The 14,863-nt window shown below is 47.1% G+C and overlaps 1 protein-coding gene across 1 annotated transcript in view; it reads right to left on the reverse strand.

Moving 5' to 3' along the window:
• Window positions 1-14,863, reverse strand: part of LOC8041029 (fatty acid synthase-like) — a 198,433-nt gene that overhangs the window by 66,432 nt on the left and 117,138 nt on the right. Inside the window, 2 exon segments of the mRNA XM_040220578.3 lie at window positions 12,098-12,427; window positions 13,113-13,316. Of these exon segments, the coding sequence (XP_040076512.1) occupies window positions 12,098-12,427; window positions 13,113-13,316 (534 nt within the window).

Genomic DNA, 14,863 nt, shown 5'->3' on the forward strand with positions numbered 1-14,863 from the left:
GGCCTCCGCCTCTTTTGTCCGGCCTTTGCCAGCAATTCCTTGCCTTTGATCGCCCCGTACCACGAGCGTCCTTATCTCGCCAATTATGGCTGAGCGATTAATGCCGAGTCGGCAACCCGCAGTGCCACTCCTTTGAGCGAGCGCAGTGTGATTCGTGCGCGTGTTCCTGTTTTGAATTGGCGTGCGTCAAGCAACATTCGTTGTTGCGGGAGGCCCTTTGTTCTCCATGCTTGAGGCGAACCCTTCACCTGTGTGTATTTGGGTTCCTTGCGCGCCACCAACAACTTGTCCTGAAGGGAAAATGTATATAGAAGTTTTGATGATGTTTTTCAGAACCGGGCGGACTTTTATGTCCGGCGGCGAGCGAGGCTTTGCAGAAAAGAGTAGCGAAGGATCAGCAGTGCAATCTGGGAATGTAAATATTCGCGTTTTCTTTGACTCGGAGTAGTCGCGGACACTCATTTAGAGTCGGACGGTACGCCTGCCAATAACGTCGATAAGTAGCTGGTACTGCTACTGACGGGCTCCGGGAGCCGGGCCGCGTAACCGTCGGCGTCGAGAAGCAGTTCGCATACTGTTGACGCGCGCGCTGGATTCACTGCTGGTATTGCAGTGGGCGCGGAGGGTTTTCTTCGGGAAAGATTTGTATCTGCTTGATGCCAACGTATTCCGCAGCCTGTTGTTGTTTTCCAAGAACGACACTAGTTTTGCGTTCATGGTGGTGGCGCTACGCGGTCTGAGGCGCACTGTGACAGTATCTGGGTGGACGAGTGACTCTAAGACTTTCGGAGGTTATGTTGCTCTGAAACCCGGGCGCCATGTAGCCAGAGCGCCCTTTGGCGATATCTGTCAGACTCGCGTGATCCAGGTGGAAGAGTGACTCTAAGACTCTTAGCAGTTACGTTGCTCTGAAACCTGGCCTTGCCTCAAAAGAAGGGTCCACACCGTTGTGAGCCCTTGATCAAGCCGTATCGAGTGCAAGACATGTTTTTCTACCTTCGGTAAGCTAGCTAGCTCAAATATTTGGCGAAGCTGGCAGGTTTGAGCGTGTGAGCTGCGGCCCCTTTTGTCTTCCTCCGTGGGGAGCAAGATGGCGGCTATTTTGCGCGGGAACTTGCATCTTCCCCGCTCGCAGACGCGCATGCATGGCGGTTTCTTTCTATCCGCCCCTTCGAAGTCCCCGTATCTCTTTACCTCGACTTCAGAAGACGGGCCAGCTGCAGACTGTTATCTGTTTTTGGCCACTTATAGTCAACGGACTCTTCCGGTAACTATAAAACCGGGTAGTGTGGGCAGCCTCTGTGTTAGCTGCCTGTGCAAAGGATTGAGAACTCGGCGTTTTTCCTAGAAGCTCTCTCCCCGGGGCCCACATTAAGCGAACTCAATTAGTTTGCTTGGAATGTGGACGCGTTTCGAACGGTGGGGCCCTCTTTTTATGGCTTCTTCTTCCGGTGTCGAATCGGGTCACTCTGGCATGTTCCTGTCACCGTTGACAAACTGGCCACCTTTTTTGTGGTTTTTGTTTGTCGTTTGCCCCTGTCCGTTTTGCCGCCTTTGCGGCCTGAGGCAGGCGAGCGTCGGTTGCGCGCGTCCCCTCGTTTGGAGGCGGCGGCGCCCTTTCTTCCCTTTCGGGAGGTCTACGGCCGGCTCTGGGCGTGTTGGCTGCTGGCGCATTTCGACTTCCCAGGTCTGCTCCGAGGTCGTCCACCCCCCTTCACCAGCCCACTGCGGCCGAGATGGCGCCGAACCCCCCGGGCAGCGTGTCTGGGACTTCCCCAGCTGGTCTCCGCTGGTGGGCGGCGGTCGTCGGTCTTTTTTTTGGTGCTGCCGCCTTCACGACCGCCTGACTGCCCCCACTGCAGGCCAGCTCGTACCGCGACACCTGGGTCCAGCGGCGTCAGCGCGGTGCCTGTGATGCTCTGCCGTGCTGTGGCGGCGACTGTCAAGTGCTTGGAGCTGGAACTTTCCTTTTCTTCGGCCTGGTGCGTGAGACGCGCGCTGGGTGTCGCGTGTATATGTTTGGGGGTGCACAGAGAGATATATTATTTTATGAGAGCAGGTGGGCCTCCTTTATTCTTTCTTGAGACCCACCTACCGTTTTAAGGAGGGGGGGATGTGGGGATTCCTCTGGTCTCCCTTCCCCGATGGCTGTGATAACGGCCGCGGGTCGGAACGCTCGGCCTTCTTCGCCGTGAGCTCCGTCCTGTTCGTGAGGCAGAGGGCCGCCTGGCTTGGGGGGCTCTCCTCTCACTCTCTCCCGGGGGGACCTCTTTCCGTCCCCCCGCTCGGATGCGGATCACTGCTGACCGGCGAGGAGGTTTCGCCTCCTGTTTTCCCGCTTTCGGGAAAGGGACTCGTCCGGGTGACCGCGAAAGAGATAGGACGTGCGTCGGCGACTTCTCCGATGCTTCCCCGGTCTTGGCTCTCCGGAACCCCGCGTCTGGCCAGGTAAGGACCTTTTCTTACCTTGCCGGCGCGGGGGGCATTTTGGATGGGGACATAGTAGTTCATTTTAAGAGTGTTCCAATAAATGCTCTTGGACTCTGTCCTTACTCTGGTACGTGTGTCTTCTCTTCCGCTATATTCGAAAGAGTGAGACAAGGTAGACGATCATTGGCACCGACGGAGGTAATTAATCGAACCGACCCGCGGTAATGTAGCCCTAAACGTTCGTCTACATTGCCGCGGAGATGTGGGGACCGCGGGCTACTAGGTTTGACGTCTCCTTTGAGATATCGCCGCTGTTGAGACAACCCTTTGGTTACTCTATCGGTACCTGTGTTAGTTGGTAGCTAGCAAAATCCCACAGGCTTCAGTTCCGGGATGCGATGTAGACGAACTATGGTGCACTTTTTAAAAGCACAAGATTTGTGCCATGTCGTAGGAAGCGAACAAAAAAGAATAACCTATGGATCACGAGGGAGATTTTAAAAATCAAAAGGAAAGCCAATAGGCTAAGCAGAAAACGAGGAAACGAAATATAATTAACTGTCTTACGTCATAAATTGAGAACATTCATTAAGAATTCCAAGTATGAGTATTTCAACGTTAAAATGTCGAACTTCCTTCGTAACGATTCCCAGAAGTTTTGGAGGCATATAGCGGGTTAAAGACACTCAGTTAACAAGATCATTCATCATGGGAGAGAATCTGTTGATACTAGTTCAATCGCGAAGATATTTAACGACTACTCCGCCTCTGTGTACACCACAAGTGACAACTTCGTTCCTGTGTTCTCGATTAAACTCGCTCATGTACCAGACATACAACTATGAGAGGAGGGAATCTTCTCTGCGTTACTAAATTTGAATACAAAAAAGTCTTGCGGTCCAGACGAAATTCCTAATGTTATTTTTTAAAAAGGTACGCTGAGTAGTGTTCTAAATTTCTTTTTCTAATTTATAGCAGATCTCCAGAGAGAGGGGTGGTACCTAAACGGTGTAAAGTGGCAAAAGTTATACCCATTCATAAGAAAGGAGATAAACATGACGCATCGAATTACAGGCCCGTTTCCTTGCTCTGCTTGTGCAGCAAGGTTCTAGAGCACTTTTTATTTAGTCACCTCATGTCACATTTTGAAACGAATAATTTTTTATCAGAGAGCCAGCATGGTGTCCGGCGTGGCTACTCTACGGTAACTCAGCTCCTTTATAGAGTAAATGAACTTGCAAAAGTCGTTGACCAAAAAGGGGGGGGGGGCAAATGGATGTAGTATTCCTAGATTTCGCCAAGGCTTTTGACCGCGTGTCACACAGCGAACTACTTATCAAGCTAAGAGTGATTCTAAAAAACGATAAGCTTTTGCGATGGTTGGATTCATACTTGAGCATCCGTCACCAGTTGGTTGAAGTAGGTGGGGCTTGTTGTTCATTTGTATCAGTTATCTCGGGCATTCCACAAGGATCGGTGCTGGGCCCACTGCTCTTTCTTGTTTTTCTAAACGATTTGACGGTTGACGAGCGTATGCACTTCCTGTTTTTTGCAGATTACTGTGTGCTTTTTACTGAAATAGCTTCAAGCAATGGCCAACTTAATTTGAACAAGTACCTGTGTTCAATTTCTCAATGGTGTAACGAATGGCAAATGTTGCTAAACAGCTCGAAAAGTGTACGAATGAGAGTAACGCGCAAGAGGTCACCCTTGAAATTAAACTACTGTATACAAAACTCCCATTTATAGGTTGTGCACGAATTCAAATACTTAGGTGTCATTATCTCCTCGAACCTCAGTTGGAGTAGCCGCATGTCCTGGACTGCTCAGAGGGCATCAGCAAAGCTATGGTCATTAAAGAGGCGGCTGAAGCACTGTACCCCTGCAACCAAACTTGCAATCTACACCACAGTAATACGACCTGTCTTAGAATACGCGGATGTCGTTTGGGACCCTGCAACTAAACTTAATATTGATCGACTCGAGGAGGTACAGAAGAAAGCACTGCGCTTCATTTACAACGAATACAGAAGAATGAGCTCTATCACTAACTTGTACAATAGGTCGAAAATTGAGCTTCTTTCAACCCGGCGCAAAATTAATCGTCTAAAGCTTTTGTATACCATTGTACATGACTCATCTCGCCTTTCATTCGACAGATTGATGCAATTTAACACATCCCGTCACACACGACACAAGCACTCGAACACAATTGTGGTACCTTACAGCAGAACCCAATGTTTAAAAAACTACTTTTTCGTACGAACCATTAACGAATGGAATAGCCTCCCTGCCAACAATGCCAATGTCTCGTCCGTTCAGGAGTTTGCCTCATTATTACAGCGTTATATCTTAGATGTGCAGTCCTAGATGCTTTTTCTTTCACTAGCCTGTGATGTGGTTTTCTTCTTGCGTGTTGCCTTGTGTGCCCTCTCCTGCCTTGGCTGCCAAACGACAGCTAGCAGCATGTATAAATAAATAAATAAAATAAATAAATGAAAAAGCTGTGTGGCATAGCTTGACAAGTCCTTGACCGGCTCCAAGGCACCTATAGCAACAACTCAAAAAAAAAGAAAGAAAGAAAAACACTTAAGAGTTTTTATTACCGCAATTTAACAAAGCGTGTTTCAGACAATATATTTTATCATCAGCTATAACATAAAAAGTGATCATTTGCAGACAGACGTTATGAGACCCAAAAAGTATGGTTCATACCTAAATTCTATTACGGAAAAAATCAGTTGATTTTTTCTAACGGACAATGTACTGAATTCTAATCCTTCATCTTCAAGTAGGTTAAGCATTTTTGGGATAGTATGTTTAAAGGGAAGCTACGGAGCTTCTTAGAAAAAATGAGTTAGAAGTGAATTCTAGTGTATTTTTACCCCGTGAACCCGAATACCCAAACCATTTGCTGCGTAAGTATTGTTAAACGCGAGAAAAACGCGAAAGACAGTCGCTGTCCGTGACGTCATCGACGGATCTTTTGGCTGCCCAAGGCTAGGGAGGCGGGGCTTCAGCCCTATTTTGAAATTGCTCTTGTGGCTCTCCGGCGCGTCGCATCGAAATATAATTTTGATACGTGTTATTCTAAAGGGCGAATGAACGCAATTCAAACGTTTTTTTTTAATGTAGAAGTGCCCCACCTTCCCTTTAAGCATTTGTGTGCCATAGTTCGTTCTTGCAGTGACCATTTTCCAAAATTCTACACGACAAGTAGAATACGTGTGAATATTTTGCGAGAGTACGAGTGAATATGTTAAAAAGGTCATTCGGTTGTTGTTTCCATTAAGAGTGCATCCGTCAAGAAGTAGGCGATATCAACACCGGGTGTATATAATGAGCGAGAAAGATAAACATTTTTAGCTGCGTTTGAGACGTGCTCCTACAGTTTTTTTTTTTCTTCGACTTAAGTTTCTTAATTTTTTCGCACCATAGCCTTGGGTGTTACATTATGATGAATACACTATACATGTTTAAATGTTAAACTTTTATGCAGTGCAGACTATCTACAGGAGGACTATACATAAAGTTCTGTTTTTCTGGTGGTTTATTACGATAAGACGTGAGATGTGTATTTTTTAATGACTGAGTATAGGCTAACGGTGATTAATGTGTCATATAAGTTTTTTTTGTGAGCTAATGAAGCAGGCACCTGCCAAGATGTGCTTTGCCTGAGAATTTTTTACACGCAGACTGGGCACCAGGTACAGGCGATCTAAGGAAAATATTTTCTTTTTCAACCGAACTTCGTCCCTTCAGACTACACACCAGTGCACGGCTCCTACGCCGTGCCGCCGAGGTGTCGCCAATGTCGGAATGGTGCAGGCCCAGACACTTCACGTCCTGCTAATCTGGTTTCTGCACACGTGTAGTGCCGTCACTTGGTGTAAGCAAACATGGACTTGCATGTAAAAGGCACGTTGATCTATACACCGGGCGTGGACTATAGGCTGGGAAATACAGTAAATGGTTCGCAGTCGCCTCGAAAAAAAAAAAACTCAGCAAAACTAAACAGCAGGCAGCCTGGTTGGGCCATAGAGTTAATATCCTGCAGTAGAACCTCTTTGATGAGTATCTGAAAGGACCGCGATATGAACAAAAAAGGGAAAAAAAACATGGCCCTTAAGTGCTGGAGGCTCGCTGGGACCGGCGGTTTTGAACGTAAAAGGCGGAAAAACGTAAAAACCGGGAACGTATCAATGAGGTTCTATTATTTATTTATTTATTTATTCTTTTATTTTTTTATTTATTTACCAATACTACTAACCCTCATTGTATGATTTTTATAGGGTGGTGCAAATCCACACATGCATAAACACAGCTGTGTTTATGCATGTGTGGATGTTTTCTCTGTTTTCTCTGTGCTAGCACAAAGAAAACAGAGAAAACACAGCACAGAGAAAACAGGAAACAGAAAACAGGGGTCAACAAACATGAAAAAAACGGAGTGGATGAGACATGGTATTTTCGCATCAAGAGCGCTTCGACACCATTCCTGAACTGTGTTAGTGAGCTGGCGTGGACAACGTGTTTCAGGCAAACCGTACCAATCCTACACTGCTAGCAGAAAATATGAAAATATAAAGCAATTATTTTTAGGTTGGAACTCCTCGAATAATTTTCTTATGTTCGAATGGCTTGCTCTTCCATCGTGGGGAATAAGGAAGTTGGATTTTTTTTTATTTTAGTCAAGTTATTGGGTTTTTGGTAAATTAGTTTCAATCTCGTGAGCTTAGCTTTTCTTTTCTAGTGGCTGCACCCTGAGCCCTCTACACAGCTCAGATGGTGAATAACGCGTGCCAATTTTATTGGTAATGAACCTTATAGCGAGCCTCTGCACTTCGTCCAAGTTTTGTATGTTAATTCTTGTGAAGGGGAACCGAACAGGGCTAGTATATTCAAGCACAGGCGGGGGAAGTGTTGTGTAGGTCAAGAGTTTAGTATCGGGGGATGCGTATTTTTGTCGCCTTCTTATGCACCGAAAGTACGTCGGTGCTTTTTTGACCACTGCGTTTATGTGCATGCCCCCCACGTACCTGAACTCGTGCACGTCTTGTATTATGTTTGAGTTGATCTTATAAGAATGAATCCTTATATTTTCCCTCCTACTTATGGACATGGCTACTGTGTTGTCTCCGTTACTAACCATCTGCCATTTTTTACACCAGTCTAAGATCTTGTCCAAGCGCTTTGTAATGTTAAGTGGTCCGAAGCATTCGCTATTTCAGAATGTATTATACAATCGTCTGCAAAAAGTCTAACGTTGATGGCGATGTTATCAGTTATATCATTATTAAAGAGCAGGAAGGGAGGCGGAAAAAGTACTGAACACTGAGGTACTCCGGAGCACACTGACTTATTACTTGAGCTATTTCCGCTAATTTTCACCAACTGGGATTATCCAGAGAGGTAGTCAGTCCTTAATCCAATTTACAACTTCTCTGTCGCCTAAAATTTCAGTTAATTTGAAAAGTAGTTTATTATGGGAGACCCTGTCAAATGATTTTGACAGATCTAGAAATGTGATATCCGCCTTGCTTTTACGATTTATAAACGAGGTACGTGCACGCTTTCAATTCACTCAGTTACGGCTGACAAGCCGGATCGAGAACCATGCTGGCACATATCTAACACGTTGTTTTCTTCTACGAAAGCAGCTATATTCTTTAGGATAACATGTCCCATAATTTGCAACACGTTGATGTAACTGAAATCGGTCTATAATTTGAAATGCTTCCTCTGTTGCTCGATTTATGAATTGAAATAACTTTAGCTTCCTTCCAGTCGGGTGGAATGTTTGATTCATGTAGCGATTTCCTAAATATTAGTGATAAGTATTTTGATATCTATTCTGCGTACCTTATCAGAAACGGGTTTGTAATGTTATCTGGCCCGGCAGTTTTTTAGGGTCAAGATTAAGAAGACAGAGCATGAAGTCCTCAGAAATTGTGATGCTGCCTACGGTACCTTGCAATTGCCTATCCATGAAGGGTGACACAACGTCGTTGTCATGTGTTAAGACTGAAAGGAAGTAGTCATTGAAGTTGTTAGCCTTGTCCGGGTTTTCTGACGATTGCTGTAGCGTTACTTACGTTTGCGCGGATTTATGTGCCTCCATAACTTATCTGGTGGTGTTCTCATAAAGGAATGAAGACTGTCGTTGTAAAACTTCTTTTTGGCACACCTTATTTCACTCGCATGTTCTTTAGTTAAGCTCGTGATTTGTTCTTCTATGCTCTTTTCCTAATCGTCGTTTGTTTTGGTAGTATGTTAGTTTCTCGCTTGGTATGAACGATTTCACACGTTATATATATCCAAGGATTTCGCTGAGCGGTTCTTTTGGTTTTAGTTGAAATATAGGTGTTCATACAATGAAAAACCATATGACTTGAAGAAATTGCAAAGGTAATTTGTGGAAGTATTTGATCGCAGGAATAGTTCATAGGAAATGTCAAAGTGAAAGTTGAAACAATCCAGGATGGCCACGTCATTAGCATGATTAAAATCGAAAACTTGAATAACCTCGCTGGTACATTTTGGCACAGCATCTAGTCTTAGCGAGACTGCCACAATCTCACGGTCAGATATGCCGTCAACGGTGTCCACGTCTAGCTCTTTTAGAAAGTAGTCTCACAAATATCAGGTCCGGGACACTCTGCGCGAAGCCTTTGTACGTGTAAAGTCTGACACAATCTGGGTCAACTGATAACTCAATCAAATGTCGCACATAGTATTTATTGCGACAAGACATGCCAAAGGGTCTTGAGGTTCGGGCCAAGCAATTTGAGGAGGTTGAAATCTCACGCCCTTATTATTTTATCCCTTAGTTGAACGTCCGGTTGCATCTAGGTATTCAAAACGCCAGAAAAAATCGCAGATTCTTGGAAGGCCTGTAAGCAGACGAACATAAAGGGTGAAATCATTTAAACCAAAGTTTGCACCATAATGACTCCATGTCTGTCACGTCCGGGATCTGCGTGGCTTTAAGCCATATTTTGTACAAGATAGCCTCCCCTCCACCGCGCGACTGTCGATATTTTTTTATTACAGAGTAGTTTGGTATATCAAGCTCGTTATTTTGAATACGCGACGAAAGCCAGGTTCCTGTCACTATCATCACGTCCGGTTCGTGAATCATGGTTATCCTGATCGAAAAGACCATCGAGAAAATCTGATGGTCCATCAAACTTTTTTGATGGTCCATCAAACTTTCTTGATGGTCCATCAAACTTTTTTGTTGGCCCATCAAACTTCTCTGATTTCCCATCAGGCTTCCTTGATGCCCCACAAGACCTACTTGATGGCGCCTGATGGTCCATCAGACCTTCGAATTAGACCATTAAAGGGATATGATGGTCCATAAGACTTCACTGATAGCGTCTGACGGACCAACAAAGGCGTTTTGATGGTCCGTCAGGAGCTGCAATGGCACCTGATGCTCCACCAGACTTCCCTGATGGACCATCGAAAGTTTTTTGGTGGTCCGTCAGGGGCTCCAATGGCAGCTAATGGTCCATCGGACTTCCCTGGTGGACCATCAAAAGAGTTTGACGGTCACCAGAAGTTCATAACGGCACCGGATGGTCCGTTATGAACGGCGCCCGAGACAGACCTTTTTCAAGACTTGAAGAACGTCTGTCTCAGGCCGACATGTCGACGAACTTTACGAATAATATGTTATAAAACTCCAAACAACCGTCTTAAGTACGTTTTTTTTGCCGTATATGTATTAACACAGTACTTGTAACCGCGCTTATAACATCGTAATTAACTGTCGATGGTCCGAGAGGCTTACTTGATGGTGCCTGATAGACCATCAAACCTTGCCTGATGGCGGCTGATTGACCGTTACAGGCTTCTGTTTGTAGCTCAGAGACCGTCAAAACGTTTCTTGTGGTGACCGACAGACTTCCAAAACGTTTTGATGTTGCCCGGGTGAGACCATCAGAATATCTCGATAGACCACCAGAACGCGAAAACGCTGATGGCGTTTCACATGACACCTTTCAGTGGTGGAAAGAACCTGACTATATTCGGGAGGTTCCAGCAGTGGCCCAGGGAAGGCGCTGATGATCTCATGTCGTCGCCCAGGCGTGAATTGCATTCGATGTGGTAATCTGACAGCGGCGTGGCTCAATATTAGGGTGTTCAATCCGTGATAATTCGCCTCAACAGTTGTCCTAGGATACTGGAAAGGCAACGAAGATAACTTCTTATAAACTCAGGTATGTTTTTGCAACCATAGTTTTGTTTTGAATTGTTTTATCATCCGTTGGCGAAACAATTTGTTGATCCGCTTTGAATGTCAATTATGTCATGTTTACGATCTAAGTGGCAGAGAATGTGCCGAAAAACTAATTTTGCTTGATAGGAAATTCATATACTAGGTGTACGTGTACTGTGAACTAAATGTTTGCGAGGAAAAACGTTTACAAAGCTGCGAATGCGATAATACGACGCTTGCTGCATTCTCGGGCCGACGAGGCTTAGTGGATTCCACGCTGTCGCACGAAGCCGTCATGCCCAGCATAGACGATGGGGAGAGTGAAGATAGCCACGGGGGTAACGGACACCGATGAAGTTGCTGCGCGTCGTGGAGTCTCGAGAGTAGTGAGTGGATTAAACGCATTTTCTCTCCCGTTTAGTTTTTGCAAATTAATATTTCAACGTTGAATCATTTATAAGTAGAAAGAAAAATAACATGCCATAACCTAAATACAAACTTTGCTTTCAGGTTCCTACAGGGAATTCGGAAAGTACCCTAACGCTTCGGATGTTCCTTTATGAAACAATAATGGGAACAGAATAAAGTTCACAACTGACTCTAATGGAATGTTTGTTTCCTGTCGTTCATATGTGCGATTAGAAATTCATACCGACCAAGAGACCATTAAATCATTAAGCCGTCAGATATCCCAAAATACGACAGACCATCACACCAATAAACCATCAATGTCCCAAAATACGACAGGCCATCAGCCTGATGAACCATCAGAAATTTTATGACGGTCTTTTTTTATTAGGCATCGCCTCAGGCTTTTCCAGTGTATTGAACAAGCTTCATGCGCTAACATTTAGTATTTCTATTGCAGACGTTTTAGTAACAGCTTTTGGTCGCGGTCATTCTTGGGTACTACTTCCAGGCAGGGGAGTGATGTCATTCTTGTTTTTATCCCATGCCTACAGTTGGTCTTTTTTTTTCACTTTGTCAAAGCGTACAGTGACCTTATCTTCGGACGTTTTGTTGGGTTTCGTTCGCTTTAGCAGCTTTTTCCTGCCTTCTTGTACAGCAATGTAAAGGTCCCATTCGTTCTGGCCCCTTTGTAACAGCGGGGCATAGACATGGACATTAGTGGTCCCAGTATGTGGTCCCGATGGGCCCATCTCGCCAGCAAAACGTCCTCCGTAAGATCTGTATCCAACACGTTTCTAGCTTATTTCGCAAAAAAACGCCGACGTCGTGCAATGTCTACAAAATAGATAATGTTGACGACCAATCTAACATTTTGGACTCGTCGCAGCGAAGTGAACACGTCCAACTAATCATTCGCATTCTTTTTCTCCTCTTCCTTTGCTCTCGTTTTCTTGTCTCAAGACCGCCGACGTCGGCACCCGCGACTCTTGCCCCTACGCGGGGTATTTAAGTGAGGAGGGTCCCACCCACCGACGGTGGTGAAGACGGTACAGTCCATGGAGAGGGCGATGGAGATTGCGGCCATGCCGACGCCTCCGCTGCCCGAGTGCACCAGAAGGGCCTCCCCGGGAAGCATGGTGCCCCGCACCAGCAGGGCGTAGTAGGCCGTCGAGTAGGCCACTGGCACCGTCGCCGCCTCCTCCAGGCTCCAGTCCGCCGGCACCTCCCACAGGAAGTCCGGGTCGACCGCCACGGCGGTCGCCATGCCCCCGGCCACCACCAAGCCCATCACCCGGCGCCCCGAGGGGTCCCGCCCGGAGAACTCCAGCCCCAGCACGCACTCCGACGTCGCTAGATTGCCTGCATCTCAAGACGCATCGCGCGACCCTTCTTGTCGGTTTCGAAGATGAAAGTGGTGCACCCGTTAGCTCGAGGAGGGAAGAATGTGCAAAAGCCCAAACAGCTGCACTTTAACCATTTGACTGTCGATTTTTACTCAAAACGTGCTTCCCAGAGGCCGGGTTTCGTTTTCGAAGCGAAGGTCAATGCGCGGGGTGTTCTCAATTATCTAGCGGGAGCGCGTACAATGCACCCAAGCTTCTAAGATTTAGAAGTATCGAATAAAAATACTGACGGCAAAAAGTTGTCACCTTTTTTTTTATTCAATTTTATTTTCATGCATCCCCCTACAGAACATTCTGGCGGTTTCGGATTTAGAATCGGATGACTTATAGCTGGTCTGTGGGACAGTAACATCGGATCCTCCGAATTCAACTCTGAAAGGCGTTAAAATTCTGAATTGGAAGACCCGGCACTCTGATTGCCAGTACTGCCGAAGCAGCTGACACGTGAAATTCGCGAAGTACGGAGCCCACGAAAATAAAGTCGTTTGCATTAGTATCCCATCCCACGGAAGACGATAGTGATCAAAATGGCGGAGCTGAATTTCGGAAAGGATCTATTTACGTCCGTCCCCGCGGGAGACATCACCCATCTAAAAAGAACTAAAAGCGATCCGCAGCGTTGCTGAGCGACATGCACCCACCGGGGAGGGCGTCCGGGGCCAGCTTGCCTGTGGCCAGCATGACGTCGCGAAAGTTGAGGGGCGCGTAGTAAACGCTGCACAGCACCCGGTCGTCCGAGGCCGGCCGGTACCGCAGGGGGCTTTCAAACCACAGCAGGCTCGACAGGTCACCCCGGGTCTGCACGTTGAGGACCGCGTGCTCCGTCCACAGGCAAGGGGTGCCGGCTGAGGGCCAAGAGTAAGCCGTCGAGACGGGGTCCAGTCTTGATAGCGATTGTATTTATTGCACTTAGTCCGAGGCGTGCTCGGCATGCAGGTGACCGCGGAAAGGCATACTGGAGAGCCGAGATCATGGAGGGTTTCCAACTGCTCGATCGCGGTCATGTGGCTTACGGACCCCACTTGCAATACGAGCGGGCGAGGCGGTGACGACCACGTCGATTGTCGGCAAATGGTTCCGCCTGCTTTCCTCCTCTCCACGCGCAGTGCATGCGCACTTGGCATCAGGAGGCACTCGCAGGAGGCATTCGCGATCAAATCAAAGACGCTCCCCATGGTTTGAGATGAACCCTCTCTTCAATCTAGGCTCTCTAGCTTACACACGGCAAATGCCCCTGGCAACCGGTTGCACCTGGAGTAGTTACGAAAAATAAAAGAACAAACACGTGCACTTGCTTCCACTAATATTCGGGTGATAGCAACACAGAGCCAAAAGATATCATCTCTGTCACGAGCTACTGTCTTTGTTTACTCGAGCCAGAGCACGGAACACCAACCGTTCGACGTGCATCCATTTCACGGAAGATACGTAATCCGGGCATCGAAACCAGTCTTACTGGAATCGGCCCCTAATGTTACCGTTCTTGTGGTAGAACTTTTCGCCCATGTGCCGTCGTAAGGAGTGACCTCGTCCCTTACCGGACGACGTCACTACAACGGTCGCTTGTCCATTCGAGTCACGTTTGTTTACGCGGCTGCAGCCCATGGCTGTCTTGTCGTTCTGTCGTGCGGGTGTGAACTGCGGCCGTTTGTATTTTAGACCCTGCGCCGAGAAACGGTGCTGTCTCGCTCCGTCACTACAGTCGGCGACAAAATGACAAGGGCAGGGAGGAGTTTCATTGCTAGTCTCCAGAGCGAGCTCCCTGCATCCGACGATGCTCCAACATCTCGTGCATCACGAGCGTGCGCGTGCATGGTAGAGCACGACGGAAGGCACGGAACGAGTGCTGAAGGCCGAATGTTCGAAAGACGCGCCCTGCCGTTCTCATTCTGTCAGTGCCTAAAGCCATTCAGAGACCGCGTCGGCGGCTTCTTAACCGCCAAGTTTCGTTTGTTAGCTCTTTTTTCTTTTGACTTCCGCGTGCTAATCCGGTTTACGCGGGAAATGGCAACAGTCTTTGTCATTCCTTGACAAGCTGGAAATGGTTCCTTGGCGCAGGGTAGATTTTAGCGATCATCAAACTTCTGGGGCCTGCAATCATGGGGCCTTCGCGGCTGGAGACGCCGCGGCATTCGTGTGCAAGCAGTAATCCACGCTGCGGCTCGGCTGCTTTGCGCGGCTCTCTTTTTCGTCTCTGTGCAGTTCCGCTGGTTGTGGCCGTACTCTGGTGTCACGGCAGCAAAATCCCATTTCTTTCGAGGACACGATTGTTGTACTGAAGATTTTGGGTCTAAACCCAGACGAAAAAGTTTCACAATCAGCTAAAACGCTAAGATTTTTCTTTCCACGCGCGCCTTGGTGCTCTGGTTGTGCAAACGTCGTCGCGGAATAA

The sequence above is a fragment of the Ixodes scapularis genome, unplaced genomic scaffold (assembly GCF_016920785.2).
Source record: "Ixodes scapularis isolate PalLabHiFi unplaced genomic scaffold, ASM1692078v2 PGA_scaffold6__148_contigs__length_123643588, whole genome shotgun sequence".
NCBI classification, from domain to species: Eukaryota; Metazoa; Arthropoda; class Arachnida; order Ixodida; family Ixodidae; genus Ixodes; species Ixodes scapularis.